At 40.9% G+C, this 21,908-nt stretch overlaps 1 protein-coding gene across 1 annotated transcript in view; it reads left to right on the top strand.

The window, feature by feature from the left end:
- Positions 1-17,779, top strand: part of KBTBD3 (kelch repeat and BTB domain containing 3) — a 39,461-nt gene extending 21,682 nt beyond the window's left edge. The window contains exons 2-3 of the mRNA XM_043579221.1: positions 5,517-5,761; positions 10,176-17,779. Of these exons, the coding sequence (XP_043435156.1) occupies positions 5,541-5,761; positions 10,176-11,778 (1,824 nt within the window). The 5' untranslated portion in view covers positions 5,517-5,540 and the 3' untranslated portion in view covers positions 11,779-17,779. The remainder of the gene's footprint in view (positions 1-5,516; positions 5,762-10,175) is intronic.
- Positions 17,780-21,908: the final 4,129 nt, after the last annotated feature.

Below are 21,908 nucleotides of genomic sequence, written 5' to 3'. Positions count from 1 at the left end.
TACCACATCCATCAGAATGTCTTCCTTCATCCTCTCCCCTCTGCTTTGTCCTCCTCCTCCCTGAGAGCAAGTCTGAGATTGTCCTTCCTGCCTCCTTGATACTCTTCCCATGTCAGTTTTGACGCTTATCACATTTGTTACTTCTTTCTTTCCAACTGGCCTGGAGGCCTGCAAGAGCAGGGATCCTGTGACCCATTTATCTTCATATGCCCAATGCCCACATGGGTTTGAAGCCCCGAGGATATTCAATAAAACTGCACAGAGGAGGCAAGATCCGAGTGTAGCCACTGCAGCAGTTCAAGTGAGAACAGTGAGAGATTCATCCTGAAGAACGGCAGCGGGGTGGAGAAAAGGTGGTGGTTTTAAAATAGATATGGTTGGTGGAGGAGGATTTCTGAGTGTCTGGCTTGGGCAGTAGAGATGCTCTTCATCTCAATGGAAACATATAACGAACAGAGCTTGGGCGGGGGGGGGGGGGGGGGGGACGGGGGGAATCAGCATATTACTTAAACTTTGGTAGTTTCCAGTGGTAATCATGGCCACATTAAAGAATTGGAAAATAGATGTATTTTTTAATGCCCCTAAAAATATTTTTTAAAGTTAATTGTATATATAGATACACACGCACATGTACGTAATCACATGCAGAATGAAAGTGTTGTGTTCAGTATCTACCCACCTCCTTCCCTCCGTCTCCCCCTCACTAGACGGCTTGAAGGTCAGGGTAGCAATCTCTGCTTTACATTATCCCATGTGGATCACACAGCTTTGTCAACACCTATCATCCTAAACTTTGAAAGAACTTTTACAACCCAAGAAGAATCTAAGATTATAGGAGATGAGTGTGTATTTCAATCTTCAGCATCTAACTTCCTCTGTCAGAGAGATTTAAATACATACCTTTAAATGGATGAGAATTGAGAGCAGTTCCAGGGGGTGTCTAGGCGATGCGGACTGCATCTCCCAACCAATTCTGTGGTTCTCTGAGGCAGGACGAGCAGAGACCCTGCATTGCTGTTACAGATCACTGATGCACCAGCCCACTGCTAGACGTGAGAAACAGACCGGGAGATACACCTTGGTCTCACTGTGTGGCTGAGAAGATGCTTTGACCCTTTGCACAGCATTAAGTCACATCTGTCTCTCTTATATAGATCATGCCTGCTTCTCTGCCCTGTGTACTCTTTTATGTAGTGGACGCACTCCTGGCCTCTCCCTCCAGTGTCACGGAGGCAGTAGGAGAGGCTGGCTCAAGTCTCAAGCAGGGCTATGTCTTCTGTCCACTGATCTGGCACTTCAGAGAAACTCTTACAGTGACAGCACTTGTGTTCAACTCTTCTCTTCAGCTTAGCAATTACTAGAAAGCTGCCTCTCTCACTCTTCTCCCCACCACGTGAGGAATGTAAACCTCCTGGTTAATGTCAATTAAATGATTTCCTTGGCTGTTGTGTTAAATTTTTGGTAGAAAGTAAGTACCAAATTCCACTTATCTAGCACATACTAAATGCTCAAGTATGTATTATCTTCACTCTTCTCAACAGTACAACGACTGACAGGTACAGTTTGTCCCTATTTTACAGAAGGAAAAAATGAGAATCAAAGACCAGAAGTTCCTGGCCTCAGATATTTCACAAGTCAAGTGCTGAAGCAGCACGGAGCTCATCTCTCCAATTCTGAAGCCTGTTCATCCTACTGCTCACATTATATCGCAGCCCTGGGAAAATGGATGACTTTATAGTTCTTAGAAAAGGACGAAAAAATATCCATAATTTTAATAACAGAGTTTTACAAGTGGCTTAAGAGGCATGCCTTGCGAGGTGAAGAATTACTCCTGGGGTGGCAGCCCTACACAATTCTCTGTGCACCCCACTCTAACTTGGGTTATATGTTCTTTTCCATCTATGGTCAGATATTGTTAACATTGTTAAGATTTGTAGTGTTGTGATGATTAATTACTATATCAACTTAACGGGGCCATAGGGTGCCCAAACATTTGGTCAGATATTATTGTGGGTGTTTCTGTTGAGTGAGCTTCCAGATGAAGTTAACACTTGGACAGACAGACTGGGAGAAGCAGGTTGTCCTTCCTCATGAGGGTGGGCCTCATCCAATCAGTAGAAGACCTGGATAGGACAAAATTGCTGAGTAAGACAAACCTTACCCGAGTGCTGAGTTGAGACAACCATTGCTGCCTTTGGACTCAAACTGAAAAAGTCGGCTGTTCCCAGCTCTCCAGGCTGCCCAGCTTTCAGACTGGAGCTTACACCACCAGCTGCCCTGGGTCTCCAGCGTGCCAACCACAGGTTCTGGGACCTCTATAATTTTGTGAGCCAAGTCCTTATTTTTTATAGACACACAAGTACCAGCATGTGTGTGCATGTGTGTCTACACAAAACCAACAGGCTTGTAACCTGTAGGTTCACTGACTCTGTTTCTCTAGAGACCTCTGACCAATACAACTGTTTTCTGCCTGCCTTTTCTTCAGAACTGACCCCAAACCTCTAATTATCTCTCTCCCTTCCTGACACCCACACTTATTATGTCTCCCTACTTACAACTACTTTAGAACACTGCTCACTGAATTACTGCAGGTAACTTACTTCTCCAATAATACTGCCAATTCCATCCTATTACTCCCCGACTTGTACACGCACATGCTCTCTCATGCATGTGCACACACTGTTCTTCCTTCATATACTACAGAAGCCATCCAACTGAACTTCCGTGATAAGGAAAATATTGTGCATTTCTGCTGTACAACAGAACAGCCACAAGTGTTGGTGGAGTTCTCGAGGGAAACCAGGTGGAGACATAGACGGACAGATCTGCTATAAGTTGGTTTCCATGATCATTGAGTGTGAGAAATCCCAAGATCTGCGGCCCGCAAGCTGGAGGCACAGGAGAGTCGACAGCACCATTACCATCCATGACTCAGTTCAGACAGGAAGCCTGAAGCTCCAACTCCTTGACATCCAGGCAGACAGACAGAATTCCTTCTTGGCCTTTTGTTCTATTCTGGGATGGACTGGATGAGTCCCATTCACATTACGGGGTGGTGGGGGAGGGCAGGGCAGCCTGCTTTACTTACTCTCCCAATTCAAATGTTAATCTCCTCCAGACGAACACCCCCACGGACACACCCACAAACACTACTTAGCCACATATCTGGACACCCCATGGCCCAGTTGTGTTGACACATAAAACTAACCATCACTACATATGGCTACTGATTACTTAAAATATGGCTGCAGCAACTACATTTTTAATTTAATTTAATTTAATTTTAGGTAATTTACATTTAAATAGTGATACATGGCTCATGGTTACTATATTGGACAAGAGAGCAGTAGATGGCTCAGTCCTAGAGCTTTAATTGATGTTGTAGGACCACTGGGTATATAGCTCCCACCCGGGCCTGAAACGCTTTCTCTGGGAGAACCCAGCCACCGTGACACTGCCATGCTATGAGGGAGTATAGGCTGGCCACATGGACAGAGTGCACATAGACACCGTCAGTTCTAGCCATCCCGTTTGAAGCATCCAGAATGGGAAGGAAGGAAGCATGTTGGACCTGTAGCCCAGTCAGGCCTTCAGATGACCTCAGCCAGAGCTCCCATCTGACTCTAAGTATATGAAAGTCCCAGAGCAAGAAGCTCCAGCGAAACCCACAGAACCATGAGATACAATAAACTGTTGTCTTAAGCCACTAAGTTTAGGATGATTTGCAAAGCACTAGATAACTGGGATAAAAACATACTAAGGGAATCAATGTTCCCTATTTCTTTGGCTCCCTAGTTCTCAGGCTTCTTTTCCTTTCTGAAGACTCAGGGATCATTTCTAGTTTGCTACTAGACAAGTTTCTCTGAACGGGTAGAGAACCTGTTTCCCACTTCCTTGCTTTTTGGTGGGTAAACTTGTTTGCATAGAATTGAATCTGCAGTTTGGCAAAGTCACGGTTGTCTGGCCTTCAACTGTCTTAGATTTCTGATCGCATGTTTAAAAGGCCTTTTTTAGTGAAGTTATACTGTTTTCTGTCCTGCTTTCAAATAGGCCAACTTGGTTAAAAAAAAAGAGAGAGAGAGAGAGAGAGAGAAAGAACTAAATAAAATGACAAATGATGAAGGAAAAATAACAACCAACACCGTGGAAATACAATCATAAGAGAATATTCTAAAAAGCAGTAAGCCAACAAATTAGACAATGTAGAAGAAATGGGTAAATACCTAGAAACATAGAAACTACCAAAACTGAAACAGGAGGAAAGAGAAAATTTGAAAGGCCAATAACCAGCAAGGAAATTGAGTCCAAAATCACAAACCTCTCAACAAACAAAAGTCCGGGACCAGATGACTTCACAGGTGAATTCTACCGAACATTTAAAGAGGAGTTAATATTCTTAAACTTTCCCAAAAAATATAATGGAAAGAAAACTTCCAAATTCATTTTTTTAGGCCACCATCACCCTGATACCAAAACCAGATAAAGATTCCACTAAAAAGGGGAACTACAGGCCAATATCCCTGATGAACATGGATGCAAAAATTCTCAGTAAAATACTAGCGACTGGAATCCAACAATACATTGAAACGAATCATTCACCACAGTCAAGTGGGATTTATTCCTGGGCTGCTGGGGTGGTTCAATATTCACAAATCAATCAACATGATCCACCACATTAATAAAAGAAAGCACTAGAACCATTGGATCATTTTAGTAGAAGGAGAAAAAGCATTTGATGAAGTTCAACATCCATTCTTGATAAAAAACCCTCAACAAAATAGGGTTAGAGGGAACATACCTCAACATAAAACCCATCTATGAAAACCTCACAGCTGACTGACATCATCCTCAATGGGGAAAAACTAAGAGCTTTTCCTCTGAGGTCAGGAACAGGACAAGGTTGTTCCCTCTCACCGCTTGGATTCAACATAGTGCTGGAAGTCCTAGTCATAGCAATCAGACAACAAAAAGAAAAGGTATCCAAACAGGCCAACATGTATCAATGCTTGCCTTTTTGTTCCTTTCTAAAGGCCCTAACTAGTTAACACAGTGTAACACTGATCTTTTTCAATTATTTTTGTCTTGAAAGTTGAACCCCAGAAGGCTATGCTTCAAGATCGATACTTTAACATCAGCTATGCTACCAGAAGAAAAGGGATGGGAGGGCAGAGGGATGTGTTGGGTATATACCCATGTGATGGCTACTATAAAATAATACCTCTTATGTGTAACAAGACTAGTCATGTGGGGAGATCCTATATGAGCTATATATATAAATTATAAATGGTGCTATTTGACACAATTGTATGGCTTGAACTTTATGCCTCAATTTAATATAGTCTTTTATTTTCTAGTGAACTCAATATTTATAAAAGTTCAAAAGAAATTCATGAAAACAAATGTTTAGATCAAGGTTTATTATGATCTTAGAATTTTTGTGTAATTGACATTAAACAAATTTTGGATCCGAAATTTCGTCAGGACTCTACTACATCAGTGATTGTTTTTCTTTCCAGTTCTAAGAACAATTGGAATTGGCTATGGATAATTCATATCATCTCAACCAACGAAACTCATGTAATGGACTTCCATCTGAGAAGAAAAACAACTTCCTTGTGTCTGAAGATCATGGACAGAAAATCTTAAGTGTACTACAGAATTTTAGAGAACAAAATGTCTTTTATGATTTCAAAATAATCATGAAAGATGAAACAATCCCATGTCATCGTTGTGTCTTAGCAGCATGCAGTGACTTTTTCAGGTACTGTACCTTGTCTGTGACTCAGATTTTGTGTTATTACACTTATTTGTCATAACTGCTGAATTTCTCCCCTACAGGAGCATGCAGTGGTAATTTTTAATTCTTAAAAAAAAAGCTAATTATAACCTAGATTAACTAATGATTTTTGAATATCAAAATTTAAGACTACCTTTTTTAAAAACTCAGGTCTTCCCAGATCAGCATTTCCCAAAGTTGTATTGGACACTGGTTCTTTGAAATGTTCTGGGGGAAAAAAAAAAAAAGAAACTTGTTTTGATCCAGAGTCCATTTTATTTGGGGGAATTCTTGCACTGTGCCATTTAGAAAAAGAGGAAAGGATGGATAAAATATGGAAGTATAGTTCAAAGAAAACAAAGAGGCTGAGAGGAAAACGGATTTCAGTCATGTACTATATCCAAGGATTGTTCCAGGGAGAGGGGTGCTCATACAGATATTTCAAAGTTTCTCCTCTCTTTGTTTGACAAAGGGGAAAATTACCTCCAGAAGCATTTCTGGAGAATACCCAACTTTTCTGATTCTAGGCAACCTTCTGAATAGAATTTGGTTCTGAATAGAATGTCCTAGTCATGAGCCTGTACGATTCCACTGTGGTGACAGTGGTTGTGGAGTCTGCAAGGGTAAGTGTTGGATGCATGACCTTGCTACGGTCGCAGCTGTTTCACGGTCATACCATCCCGCGAGGCCTCTTGGTCACACACAGACCTCTCTTGGTGACATCCTGGCCTCCAGCCCTCCAGTCATACTGCCATAAACTTCATCCCGGTTGTGGTATTTGCATTATATTCGGTTTTGGAAGTAATTTGTATTCAAAGTAAGCAGGCCTTAAATCTCTAGTAAATAAAATTGGTAAAAACATAGTAAGATTTAAGATGTAAATACACTAATCCTTACTTTAACTCCTGTTTTACTGCCAGCATCTGATTAGACCTCACCGTTACTGCTCTGGAGCGAATCCTCTAAAAGTTTAGTACTGATACTCCCCTGCCCCTGGGGGGTCCCCTGCCGGAGGTGGGAGCAGTGGCCCAGGGCCGCACCTGGGTCACTGGGGAAGCGCCTCTGGCCTAACTGGAGTCTGCTTCTGACCCTGTAACCTCAGCTGTTCTCCCAGTCCCACTGGAGCCCTCGCTGTCCCTATGTTCTGCCACACCCTGGTGCCACCAGTGTCCCAGCTCTCTTGTATTCCACGGGTCTTCTTCCTGGTAGCTCCATTCTGCTCCCTCCCCATCCTGCCACCTCATTGTGACAGGAAGTGATGGTATAGGGATTAAGTACTTGGCCTCTTAATACACATGCCCTCAATCTAAATCCTGGCTCTGCCACTTACCAGACATGACCTTAGGCAAGTGACTTAATCTCTTCAGGCTTCAGGTTCCTGATTTGTAAAAATTAAGACCACAAAAACAGAATCTAATTCACAGAGTCATGATGAGACTTAAATAATGTATATGTAATGATTAGGACAGTGCCCACTATAGTCAACCTATTATTATTATTATTATTATTATTATTATTACTGTTTCCAAACCTAGCAAAAATGGAAAAATTCTGGTAAACACACAAGTTGATTTCCCTACAGTGTTTTCTTGTTAACAAAGTAAGTCTATGTAAGCATTTCAATTGGAAGTCCTCTACTCTTCATGGAGAAATAATTTTTTTTAATGTTTATTTATTTTTGAGAGACAGAGACAGAATGTGAGTGGGTTAGGGGCAGAGAGAGAGGGAGACACAGAACGAAGCAGGCTCCAGGCTCTGAGCTGTCAGCACAGAGCCCTACACGGGGCTTGAACCCACGAACCTTGAGATCATGACCTGAGCCAAGGTCGGACGCTCAACCGACTAAGCCACCCAGGTGCCCCAGAAATTATTTATTAATTAAATGTATCTGCACCTAATTTTTGGCCACAATATTTTCAGGTAATCCTAGCTTTTATGGATCTACTTAAAAAAAAAAAAAAAAAAAACTGCTGTGAAAACAGAACAATATATTTTAAAATTTTTCTCCCTGCTTTGAAGTAACACAAATGGCAGTTTTATAATGACCTAGATTAGATATATTATATATAGTATTATATTTATTATATATAGCATTTTACTAAAGGAATACTAAATTTACTGTGAGTTTACCAAAGTTCATATAAAACTATTAAATTTAGACTGAAATTCTATAATTTACATCCTTATATGATAAGGCCACTAATTCATAATAATATTTGTGTTATGATCAAATTTACTGGATATTGGGAGGAAAAATATGAAATAGCAGGAAAGTGCATAATGCATGATAAATGTACTTTATAATTGGAAAATTAAAGTTTTTGAATGAGATGTAAAGTCATGGAGAGAAGACTGAAAAAGAATCACACATACTGTATAGCCACTTTATGATTATGGTAAATTCAAGATCGATGTTAACTGGAAACTTTCAAGCTGATGAAGTATGGAAAGATGATCTTACATATGTCTTCTCAAAGAAAATGTGGAAGCTGGTGATAAAAATACACAGGATCTGATAGGAAATATTTTCTAAAAATGATAATAATAGCTAATACTTTGCATTGATTAACTCATTCCTCCTCAACTCAACAAAGTAGATATATGTGTACCCATTTTCAGATGAAGAATTTGCAGCACAGTTAAGAAGTGCCCCCCCCCCCCAACCGAGGTCACACAGCTAATTAGTGACATAGGCCCGATACCCACCCAGGCAGCCAGATTCTAGAGGCCAGGCTCTCACTATTACCCTATCCGTGTCCTCATAAGTCAATGTAATTATCATCACAGTTTAACATTTCTGACTTGATCTACGTTATTGAAATAGTGTATAATGTGTATAGTTTTTGTAACCGTATTTTTTTGTGTATTAGAACAGTCCAGTGGGAAGGTGTTTCGTTGTCCTTCCTTTTCCTAAGGGGTGTTCCATATTTGGAAGTCTCCTCAGATTTTTCATTTGGATAATACTAGTGCTTCTTAAACAGCTTTCATTACCCTCTAGAGTGGACTCTAAAAAATAATTTGGCTTAGGGGCACCTGGGGGGCTCAGTCAGTTAAGTGTCTGGCTCTTGGTTTTGGCTCAGGTCATGATCGCACAGCTCATGAGCTCAAGCCCCGCATCGGGCTTTGGCTGACAGCGCGGAGCCTGCTTGTGCTTTCTTTCTCTCTCAAAATAAATAAACATTAAAAAAAACCCAAAAAACTAAATTGTATTCCCCCCAGAGTACGTGAGCACCGAGGAGCACTGCTCACGGAGGTATCCTGGACAATTCAGTGCAGACACAAAGGAGTATTATACCAGAACCCAAACCAGTCAATCTCCACTCCTACTGAATGTCCAACTACTGGAAGTCCTTGCTTCTCTGTCGTAGTTCTTTCTCTTGAATCTCAACCTCCACTCACTGTGCTACCAACAACCGCCATAGCGAGTCTGTGTAAAAGTGAACGATTCTGGATATGATGTTAACTAACATAGGAATGGGTGGCAAGATTGGTCTTACCAAAACCAATAGTAAAATACATACGTCGTAGTCTCCTGCCCAACCATTTCCACATAATTTATATTTTAGCTTAAACTGAGTCCCTAAAGTTCCCACTTCCTCAGAGTCTATCACCTCTGCCAGGTGGGGAAAAATTACAACTCAGAAGAACTCTTGGGCTGGTCTGATTATTCAAATCTGAGGACCCTCCCCCCATCTCTCAGTGGTTATTTCTTCACAAACTTACTTTGAGCCTTTTGGTTTGGCATTTAGCTTTATGACATCACATTCTCTTTTCTCCCTAAAGTGCTGTATAAAACGTGTCTCTTTAGAGATGTTTTGTGGATTTTCCACGCAGGCAGACTCATTAGAGACATCTGATACCTCACTGTATCCCATCTTCCACGTGTGTCACTGCTGCCAAACTGAAAATTCATTTGAAAGACACTTTTAAATCCTAAACCCAGAAGCACTATCTATTTTAAATATCTGTACTTATCACCTGCAGAGCTGATACTAATTAACTCATAAAAAGAGAAATTCAGCCATCAGAGAGACCTTACCCTAATTTTATGAAAGATATTTAAGAGCATTGAAATTGGCTTACAAAATATGAATCTTTTTATATATAGCCTTCTTTGGAGTAAATGCTGTACCGCAGCTATAATGTACGTATTCTGCAGTGTGGTAGCTACGTGGTCCGTGGGTTTTAAAGATAAATGATATGGTATGTAACTGTTCTAGATATTCAAATAATTTATTAAGATGGTTTAAAAATACATTGCATAACTATAAACCTGAGATTTGTGAAACATTCTATCAACCTGAGGGTAAAGGACACGTCTTTAAGGTAACCTTGAAAAGTACCACGGAATCACATACTCCTGTTTTCCTTTTCTCCTGTGTTCTCTTTCTTTCTGCAGGGCCATGTTTGAAGTGAACATGAAAGAGCGAGACGGTGGGAGCGTCACCATCACTAATCTGTCCTCCAAAGCAGTAAAAGCGTTTCTTGACTATGCCTACACTGGGAAAACCAAGATAACGGATGATAACGTGGAAATGTTCTTCCAGTTGTCATCATTTCTTCAAGTTTCCTTCCTAGCCAAAGCTTGCAGTGACTTCTTAATAAAGAGTATTAACCTTGTCAATTGTTTACAGTTATTATCGTTGTCAGACAGCTACGGCTCTCCCCGCTTGTTTGACCACGCGCTGTACTTTGTACAGCACCACTTTTCCTTACTGTTTAAATCCAGTGATTTCCTAGAGATGAACTTTGGAGTACTGCAGAAATGTCTGGAATCCGATGAACTGAATGTCCCTGAAGAAGAGACTGTACTGAAAGTGGTCCTTAGCTGGACCAAACACAACTTAGAATCAAGGCAAAAGCATCTGCCTTACTTGATTAAAAAAGTTAGATTACATCAGTTATCCGAGGAGACCCTTCAAAACTGTCTGCTCAATGAAGAGTGTTTACTCAAAAGCACAAACTGCTTTGACATAATCATGGATGCTGTTAAGTGTGTGCAAGGTTCTGGTGGACTCTTCCCTGACGCTCGACCATCCACAACTGAAAAATACATATTTGTTCACAAAACTGAGGAAAACGGTGGAGACCAATATACCTTTTGCTACAATATAAACAGTGACTCGTGGAAAGTGCTGCCACAGTCACACCTGATTGACTTGCCAGGGTCTAGTCTGTCTAGTTACGGAGAGAAGATATTCCTGACGGGCGGGTGCAAAGGGCCGTGCTGTAGAACGGTTCGGCTTCATATCGCAGAGTCCTATCATGATGCGACTGACCAAACCTGGTGCTACTGTCCAGTGAAGAACGATTTCTTCCTGGTATCAGCTATGAAGACACCAAGAACCATGCATACATCAGTTCTGGCTCTCAACAGATTATTTGTCATAGGTGGAAAGACGAAAGGGTCTCAGGACATTAAAAGCCTCTTAGATGTCGAGTCTTACGACCCTCTTTCTAAAGAATGGATGTCTGTCAGCCCGTTACCCAGGGGCATATACTACCCTGAAGCGAGCACCTGCCAAAATGTCATTTATGTTCTTGGGTCAGAGGTAGAGATTACAGATGCCTTTAACCCGTCACTTGATTGCTTTTTCAAATACAACGTGACCACCGATCAGTGGTCTGAACTCGTAGCAGAGTTTGGGCAGTTTTTTCATGCGACACTAATCAAAGCTGTCCCAGTAAACTGCACACTGTACATATGTGACCTTTCCACCTATAAGGTTTATAGTTTTTGTCCAGATACTTGTGTCTGGAAGGGTGAAGGCTCTTTTGAATGTGCAGGCTTTAATGCAGGCGCAGTTGGAATTGAAGACAAAATTTATATCTTGGGTGGCGATTACGCACCAGATGAGATCACAGATGAAGTACAAGTCTACCACAGTGGCAGATCTGAGTGGGAGGAAGTCTCACCCATGCCACGAGCCTTAACGGAATTTTACTGCCAGGTGATTCAGTTTAATAAATACAGAGACCCGTGGTTTTCTAATCATTTCTGAGAGGCGTATGTGCTTAGACATCCTAAAACTATCCCAGTTCTAGAAGCCTGCCATAAATCTGTTAAGCCTAATAGCTGGTAAAAAGGTCTTTACCTCTTAGTAAAATAAAATGTACCTTCTGCTAGAGAATTACTATGAATGTATAGCATATATGACTTAGCGGTTGCTGGAAACTTAAATACAAGATACATTTACCAAAAAATTATATCGAATATAATTTAATCCTGGAGAATCCAGAATACTTAGTATTTTCATATGTAAATAAGACTCATAGGCATTGATGTCTTGATTTTGAGAGTAATTTATCCGTGAAAGACTAGTAAGAACAAATCAGTGTTCACAGATTTGTACTATTTAGAGGGGAAAAAATCTCTGTAGGTAATGAAAGTGAATTATTTGCACACTATATTATATGAAGTGAAAATTAAGTTAGAAAGAGGTGAGAAGCCTACCTTGTTACTACAGGTGTAAGAGTTACTGAATTCCCGTCCTTTCTGATCACTGCTTAGCTTCGTTTAAGCCCCTCTTCCTTTTTTCATCATCATTTTTTTTGGTCAGAAATTTTTCTAAAATGCAGTGTATTTCCCAGCCTTCTAAACTTGCGCTAAACATGGCTTGACATTTTTTACGATTCAACTCTTCATTAGGAGCATAATGTACCATGTTATAATGCCATAATGCCATTGGCAATTAGTGGAATGCTTTTAAAATTTGCTGGTTCTGGTAGTCCTCTGTGCTGGTTGGTTTCGATTTCTGGTGGCGGCATATCTTACTTATTTTCTGACTGAAACTCAGTAAATGAACATTCTTGATTTAATGATTACTTGTAAGTTACACCCCCTCTCAGTCTATGTTTACATGTAACCCACTGGGTGAAGTTTTGGGATTCTGGGATGGTAGTCCTAACAAACATTTTCTGTATCCTTGCCACATTCCAGCATAATTGAGGACGTAGCAAATCTGATCCCTACATAAGTGTATCATTTTGTTGCATTTCTTAAATTTGTAAATATCCAAATTTGATCTGTAGTAAGAAATTTCTGTGCTTCAGTTAGTACCGTATCAGTTTTCCTTGGTGATAGATCCCAACTATAAAGCACCGTGTGGGTTTACTATTTTCATAAGGTATTCATAGTGGATTATTTTCTAAATTTAAAAAACTCACTAGGTTTTTGTATTGATTGCATTCGCAACCCGTATCCGTTAAGATGTTTAAGCACCTTTAACCCCAGTAAAGAAAGAGTAGCAATCATCCTTGCTCTCAGGTGTGACAAGATTGTGTTGCAAAAGGAGTATGTTTCTTTCCTAAGTTTAAAAGATGTAACCATATTAGGTTTTTAAAGTGGAAATATACCTAAATGAAGGTCCTTTTATTATGCCATATAAATTTATTGTATAAGCTTCAAATGTTTTTTTCAGGATAGAACAGGATATTAGACTACGTTACCCTGCAATTCCAAAATCAGAGACTATCCCTAATCAGATGACAGTTGCCTGAGAAGCATTCTGTCAAATTGGTGGTCTTCCTTCCTCCCTAAGTTGGCTCTGCCGTGTGTGTGTGTGTGTGTGTGTGTGTGTGTGTGTAAGAAAAACAGGAAATTCAATGACCAGTTTTGTGTGGTCTATTTGTGGCTTTGGAAACCAATTATTTAAGAAAGACCATACCACAGTGGATGACCTATGTGTGGATTGACTGAACTGTTGATTTAAGCATATATAAATAATCAAAGTATGTTTAAAATAAATAATTGTTTTCATTATTGACTCTAGGAAATGTTCATCCTTTCCAGAAAGGAAAAACTAAAGGGAAATAGCATCCCTTGCTGATCTTGTTTTATTATTCTCTCATCCTGATGTCCACCAGTCTTCTCATTGGCCATTGATGTATGGTAAAGTTTCTAGAAATATCCTTGTTGTCAAGCCTAGCTCCCTCTGCATTTAAGATACTTCCTAACACACAAGGCTTTCTGCCTTTTTTCTACAACTGCTGCAGTTTACTTGCTAATCATTTTCTTCTTGTTGCCATCCCTTTACACCGGGGAAAAGTACTCTGTCCAGTCACAAAACCCCAGACTCTTCCTTTATTTCCTGTTCTTGATCCTTGGTGCTATCGCGGTCTGTGCTGGGCTTGGCTCCACTAATCACTGATGTTGTTCACTCTAATTTTGCGTCTTCTGTAGAGACAGCGCTTTCTTTTGGTCTATCTGCCGTACTGAGAAATGGTTCTCTGTGTTCCAAATCCTCAAGGAACCCAACCACAGGCACGGCACACCCGGTCAATGACCGGACTGGTCACACCTTCCTGACCCTGCCAATCCCTGGCTTCACTGTCCGAGAACCATGTCTGTCATTCTGGCCTCACCCTCCATTCCGGACCTCTGACAGGCAAGTCTCAGTGATCTCTCAAGTTCATTCTCAGTACCCCCAGAAAGAGCTGTTTTTCCTGTCTGTAAGCTTAGGTGAGAGGAAATAACATCCCTTTATCTATGGCCTCTTCCCTGAGTCCCTTTTTTTTCTTTAAAGTCCGCTGTCCTTTCATTATCATCCTTCAGCCAGCGTTGCATTGTAAGAGACAAAGTAATTGTGCTCATTATCCAAATTGCTTTCATTCTTGTGGAAAAATTCTGTTAAACATTTCTAAATCCTTTATCATTTGGTTTGCTCCACTACACTTGGATTACGCATGCAAAAAAAAATCTAATATTGTAACCTCTTCTACAACTGAAGGTAATTATATGGCATTATTATATATAAAAAATTAAATTCAGCATTTAGATGAGATCAATTCAAAGTCAATGGACACTTGTGATCTGCAAACTTGATTTAAAATGTGGACCACCTTTTGTTCACCTGTTGCCTGTGAGACTGTGAAGTATGAAGTATACTTGCATAATCACAAGTAACTCCATTCCCGTAACAGTCAGCTCTGGTTCTGGGTGGGAAAGAGGACTCTATCACAGCTGTATTCACTACATGCTACCCTTGAGGGCTAGAAACTTATTTGAGAGTGACCACATCCTGCAACACGGTTCTGTTTTTCCCAGATACCAAGAGCGGCTGAGGATGTGTGTAGTGTACCTAACTCAAGGTGTACGGTCAAAAAATCAAAGTATGGAGAAAAGCATCTATTTACAGTGTGAGATTTGGAAGCAATAAATGCAATGATTAAATATACTGCTGAACATGTAGTGTTACTTTTAAGTCCTCATTTTCAGTGTGATCGAATCCAGTACTTGGAAACTCTTTTATATTTAGAATTGAAACTAAAACCGTCTTCCAGTGGGCAGCTCTGGAGGGCACTGAAGAAATGAAAAGTGTCGAATTTACAGGGAAGCAGGTTTCCATCCAACCTAAGAAACAACTTTACTCCACAAAGCCATATTTACACGAAGACTAGTGGAACATGGCATGTGGCACAAGGTCAGCCCAATTAACTCCTATACAGGAGTGCACAACCAAAGATTTCTACGCTCTATTTACACATTTTGGCTCAACAGTTTTCTGACCTAGGACCCATGACTTCCTCCTCCAATTTATTTAGCATCTGGGCATTCTAAGTAACTCGATTCCACTGGTCCTGCGTACTCAGTTTCTACAGGACTTGAGTTTTAAACTCCATCATTTCAAGAGCATTCTTGTGGGAGGGAATTTGCTCTTTGTTCCTTTTTTTTAATTACTCAGGAAAAAGTCTGTAAACGGTGCTGACATTTACAGTGCACTGGTAATAGGGATTTTTCCTTCCGCCTACCAATGGTGCACATTTGTTTCACAGAGAATAGAAACTGAAAGATCAGTACCTAAAATTTTCTCCTGAATTTGTGAGTTTGCTGCACATGTTGCTATATAGTTAAATGTACTGATTCTAGTTAAAGATTATGTGATTTAAAAAGTATCTTTATATCTTAAAAACCTACATGTGTTTGTAAGTCAGTTCTATTTGATGGCACTATGATGCTTCATCAGATTTAATATCTGAATAGGGAATATGCTCACGGGATGATACTCTTACACACTTAGCAAAAGATAACTCTTCTAACTCCTAGACTCCTATTCAAACTTGAAAGTCACCTTGCAATCTGATACAGCTTCTGGCCTGGTAGAGAAGCCCCCCTAAATTCCAAAGCACCCTGACGATTTTTTTTCCCATTTCTAGTTCAGTTCTTTCAGGAAGAAAGAGCTCAATGCCTTCATGTTTGAAAAGTTCTGTTAGAAAGTTCTCTTTGATATTCAAAATGCTGTTGCCTCCCCGTACTAACTTCCAGCCCTTGGTCCTAGGGAGCTGTCTCCACAAGTATTTCAAATAGTAGTGGGTCTCCCCTTCCTCTAAAATCAAGGCCTCATTTTCCTTCTTGTTCAAATGCTTATTAACACCTTAAAACCTGCCACAATGGCCGGGGTTACAAGCCTTTTTCGTGTACAGTTGCCTCAGAAAATCTATTGGCGGCTCTCGCCTTGTTGGTGGGTTGAGCCTGACCAGCATTCCCGAATCTCTTGATAATTCTGGCATTATTTATTCCCTTAACCAGCTCTCTAGTTCTTAAACATCTAAATATGAGCTGGAGCCTTGCTGGGTCTCTCTTCTTTTACCCCCACCCCTAACCCATCAACATTATCACAAACACATATTTTCTAGGAAAGGAATTCTAAAGCCAAATTGTAATAAGTCTTTCAATCATTTGTCATTAGATAGGGTCTTCAGACTCTTAAAGACACTTCTGATAAAGACCTTAAAAAGTATGGAAAAATTAGAAATCAGAGCAGTCACATCCTTGGTGGTTACTAGGAAGACAATCTGCTCACAAATTAATAAGGACCAGCCTATGGTTTGAGTCTGGAGCTTCACCGATGCTGTTGGCCCAACTGGATAGAGCATGGTACTTCCATGAGACAATGCCATTGTTCGATAACGCTATGTATGAATCAGGTAGCATTATTCATCCCATTAACCTTGACAACATTCCCTGCCATAACTGTCTACTGGCTCAACAAATTATGCTGTGGGTTCCAAGGGTAACAAGGTTGCTGGGATAACTCAAGAGTACAGTTCTCGGAGTATCATGGTGTGGCGTAAGTATTTCTTTACATGCCTGTTTTCCTCATTTAGTTGGAAGTTCTTAGGAATAGGGACATATATTCATCATTTCTGGACCTGGCAATTAGCACAGTACCTGCATATAAGTAAGACATCCAGTAAATGGACATTCTGTTGAGCCAATATATGAAGCAAAATACATTTGCTACAATTAAATTGTTACTGAGTGGGTCCCTTATAACTGTACATTTTGCAACTTATTTTCATGTACAAAGAAAATTATTTTGATTTTAGGATTTTACATGATCACGTTGTACTTTAGTTATTTATTAATGTATATGTTAATTCTTTTTGTAATATTTGCTATCTTTCTCATGTTCAAAGTCTGAGAAAATTGGGTTAGATAATTTCTACCACAGGAGTTTTTGTTGGTATTTAGAAAAGTAAGAATGAAGGCCTTGTGGAGAGTCAGACTGCGTTACACAGTGCCCTGCCCAGCTACGGAGAACATGTACAGTTGCATAATACGTGGGTAGTTGGTTCTTGAAAGTAAAATTATAGATTCAAAGTCATTTTTCCACATAATTTTTTAGTGCATAGGGATTACTTGTTCTCAGTGAATTTTAATTATAATGTCTAATTCTGTGTTTCCTTTCAAAGGTAATAATAGATAAGACAGTGACTGCAAATTTCCTTAGGAGACCTGCAACCCTCTGTGTCCCCAGTTAAAGCATAACAGAGACCTTCCCCCTTGGGGAGGTAGTGCTCCAAGCTACCGGAATACCGGACTGGCACACACGAGTAATTTTCTTCCTTTGCCTTGTAGTGGAATGTGGGCTTTGCTGTATGCTATGTGAAATAAAATCAGAAGTTTTGCTTCAGGTCCATGTGAACCGTGTTAACATGCAGTAACCCATTTCAATTCTACAAAATCATTATTAATTTATTAAAATGTATCTCAGAAAAGAACGCATTCTGTGTGTATTTATTGTTCCTGGAAATAAAAGCGGTAGATAAAGGTGGACGCTAAGGTTCTCATCTTCTTGCCACCCCCGCCCCGGATGGCCCCAAGTGGCCCTGATGAGTGTCAGGAGTACAGAGTGTGGCGGTGGAAGTTTGGGGGCCTGGGGTGGGAGGGGGCATGTGAGAAGGGGCCTCTGTAGCTGGGAGAACATGACCCGCCTGTCCCTCAAGGAGGACACCCCAGTCTACAACAACAGAATACAGCCTGTGACCTCGGATGCATCACAGGCTGCTGAGAGACGTGCGGGCCCTAAGTGAGCTAAGAGAGAACGGAGCAGAGGTCCACAAGCCACAAATGACAACAGCAGAAGCTGCATGTACAGGACCAAGTACGTGGCCACCCCTGCTTCATTGGACACAAGGACACAGCTTCCCAGAGCAGGCCTCCTCCCTGACCTCCTCAGCCCAAATGCTTGGGGGAAGCTAGTGAAGGGGTCCAAAGCCCGAGAGACCACACAGTACCATGAAAAGACCATAAATGTTCACACTGGACAGATCACTCACTTCCAATCCCGGTAATCTTTCTTCATTCTGCACAGGGCCATTTCCCATCATCTCTCTGGCTTCCGTTTCCTGTGTGGTGGGCTATGGTTTACTAATGACCTCGGCTCCCGGGCCCCTCTTCTGGCCTACTATCCAGGTGGAAGCAGAGTTCCCCCTTGGAAACCCAACCCTTGAAAAGCCAATGCTGTCCCTGTCCCACAGGACTACGTAAGGCCAGCGGCAGGCTGAACTTCCGAGGCTCTCTGGCGCCCTCTGGCTAATCCTGGGTCCAGACTTCCTGCTCCAGACATTTTCTCCTTGCCTCCAATTCCCCATGTGCCTCCCGCTTCCGCAGTTTACTCTGCCTTCAAATCCGGATTCATCCCCTCCTCTTTAATCCCCCTAGACACAAAACTTAAAGTTTATTGAGAACACAAAGGTGTCCTAGGGACTTGGCCCGTTGCTAGGTGTTGAGTTTGCTGCCCTCCAATTGGAGGTCTCCCCTCTTGGTCAACATTTTAACACTCAAAGGGCCCCCAGGGACACTTTGCTCTTAAGTCATGGAACAGGATAGTTAACAGTCTCAGTGTGATGTACCAGCATTTGAAGCTCGCTCCCTACATATCGGAGCCTGCTTCAATTTGCCCTTTCCCTCTCCCCACATGGGAGAAAAAAAAACGAGAAAAGCCCCTCAGTGACAGAATTTAATCTCCATACTTACAGAAAATAAACTGCACAGAACATTTAAACTAGCAGTTCGTCCCCTTTCCAATCACCAAGGGTCACTTAATGCTGTGCTGTAGGCTCTCATGCACTTACAATAATTGATGCAGAATATGTTCCATCAAAAACTACTCATAGCAATTTAGCCAATGCACAGATTTTAATTGACTTGTACATACATTTTGCAAAAAAAAAAAAAAGTAATCCTAAAAAATAATAGGACTATAGAGTCAAAATAATGTTTATAAAGTGCTTTGAAGTTTTTGAAACTATAAAATACTGAATTTTTAGGCAATGTGGCAATAAACCAATCTACTTAATGAAGCTTAATGAATTAAAACTACAGGCAATATTTTTAAAAGCTCATAAAAAAAACCAATTTTCCAGGATAAAATTTGTTGTACTTATTAAATTTTACGATTTTAAAGACTTCTATAACGCTTGACGAAACCACAGCCCAAATAGCGAACTTAATAATATTCATGAAAAAACTTAAGAAATCTGTGGGAGCCATCTTAAAATAGAATTTAGGCATTAATATTAAACAGATCATCCTAGTATTTATAGTGTTCGATTCCACTGCACCTGATAAATATTTTTGCATTTCCTCCAAGTTCAGGGCTCGTACAGCCTGATTTTGCTGTAGCATTAATTAGTGAATCTTCCATGGGAAGCTAATTACCCTTCCCTAACCCTGACCAAAATGCATGCTGTAAAATGAGTTTAATTTTTTAATCAAGAAAAGGCTTTCCCTGTGGGATTTTCAGATTTAAAAATCCAATTAGCCTTAATGTTTTCCTTTTAGAGATTAACCACCCTTTTATGTTATGAAACATTAATTGGAATTCAAACTATTTATAGTTCTTTTTAAACAACCTTTTAACAAATCAGTAAATTTTTTCCTTCTTTTACAAATAGTATTTACCTTGTATCTATTCCTGAAGGAATAAAATGTTACCATAGTATTTTTCCATCTAACTACAGTTTGTTTCTCTTACAAGCACAAGATTACAAACTAATGTGCACTCTTATTCCCAGGAATTTTTACAAGGAAATTTATTCAATAGTTTAAAGTATCTAACTTTCTTCCATGGATACGAGAAATATTGGAGCTCTCACCAATAATTACAGTGTCAGGCAGTGTTCCTCAAACTTGCTTCCAAAAATGTATCATCTAGGGTGCCAGTTAAAGATAATAGAATTGGGGACCAGACTCTTGGATATCTTGATTTAGTTAAGTTCTAGATTCGGGTCCTTGGAATTCATGTTTTCAGTAAGAACTGCAAATAATTCTTATCAGTGAGCAAGTCAGGAAACATACTGGGGTAGGGGTGGAGAAGCCAGGTCTCAGTTCTACTACAGAGAGTGTTTTAAAAGCTGCACAAGCTTGGGACGCCCGAGTGGCTCAGTTGGTTAAGGGTCTGACTCTTGACTTCGACTCAGGTCATGATCTTTTGGTCATGATCTCCAGGTCGTGAGACTGAGCCCCGCATCCAGGCCTGCGTCAGGCTCCACGCTGAGGGTGGAGGCTGCTTAAGATTCATTCTCTCTCTCTCTCCCTCTCCCCTTCTCTCCCCCGCTGCCCCCCTCCCTCACTTATGCTGTCTCTAAAATTAAATAAATAAATAAATAAATAAATAAATAAGTAAAAGCTGCTTAAGCTTGACAAAGTTACTTAAACATTCTGTGCCCGGTTCTTCGTCAGTAAAACTAGGGTACCAGTACCTCCCACAAAATGTTGTTGCGATAATTACCTGAAACAATGCCTGTGACATGACTGACACAGTGCTTGCGAATGGGAAATGTTCAATAAACGTCTGGTCTCCGTCTTCTCTTTTCTCCTGCTTGATTTCAGCAGAACACATTCCCCTAACTGTTCACTGTGGTACGGCACTCTGACCTTCTACAATTAGAGATAAAACCTTAAATCTGAAAAGTACCACTTACGTCGGCACAAGGAATGGATGGGACGACACAGTTTACCTTTGACTTGGCCCTAAACATTCCCTCTTGGTTCAGCCATGAGTTTCTCACTGACTGACTGATGCACCCAACAGGCACTTCCTGTGCCGCCTCTGTGCATCACCAGTCATCACCCTATTGGGCTTGGGGGGGCGATAAAGAGCCAGAAAGTCACGTGTGTTCCCTGTTCTCCTTGAACTCACTGAGTGTCCTCCTACCTCTACCAATTTTTCCAGATTTGATTTTTGGCCCCATTTTCGTTTTTCTCTCTCCTCTTCTCCCTTCTCTCTCCCTCCCTCTGTCGTGAGCCTTAGTGAGTTCCTTGGCTTCCATATTGCCCTGCGCACATGAGAATTCCCTTTTGCTCCCGGACCCTGCGCAGTCAAGTTCAGCCCTGGCTCCTGCAGCTGAGGCCAGACGGAGGATGAAGCCCACTCCCCTGCACACGCATGAGCAGAGGGCCAGACAGCCCAGATCACAGAGCCCTAGGAGGGGCATCAAATGGGTGAGGGGTCCCAGCAGTCCACAAGGGATCTCAAATCTAGTATTTCATTTGCACAAAATGCAACATAGAAAAATGTGTAAATCTTTGGACAAACAAAATTCAAAATTTACTCAATACTCTCCTACCCTGGCATATGCATCCAGCCCTCTCTAACGTGTCACACATCATGCTCAGTACAACTTTAATATGTTTTCACCATTTCTCATCTGTCCCCCAAGTATGCATCTTCACCAAAATAACAGAAACCGTGCAGAGGTCAGCGATGGGCATCTGCAAATACAGCACGAGCACGGCCCGTGAGGAAAAATTCCACTCAGGTACGATGATGCCTCTCATTAACAATTTAACGAGCCCTCCTCGACCCCTCCTTGATCGCGCAGCTGTAATTAAGGCAGCATCGAG

This window comes from Prionailurus bengalensis, chromosome D1, assembly GCF_016509475.1.
Source record: "Prionailurus bengalensis isolate Pbe53 chromosome D1, Fcat_Pben_1.1_paternal_pri, whole genome shotgun sequence".
NCBI lineage: Eukaryota > Metazoa > Chordata > Mammalia > Carnivora > Felidae > Prionailurus > Prionailurus bengalensis.
This window is presented reverse-complemented; position numbering and strand designations above follow the sequence as displayed.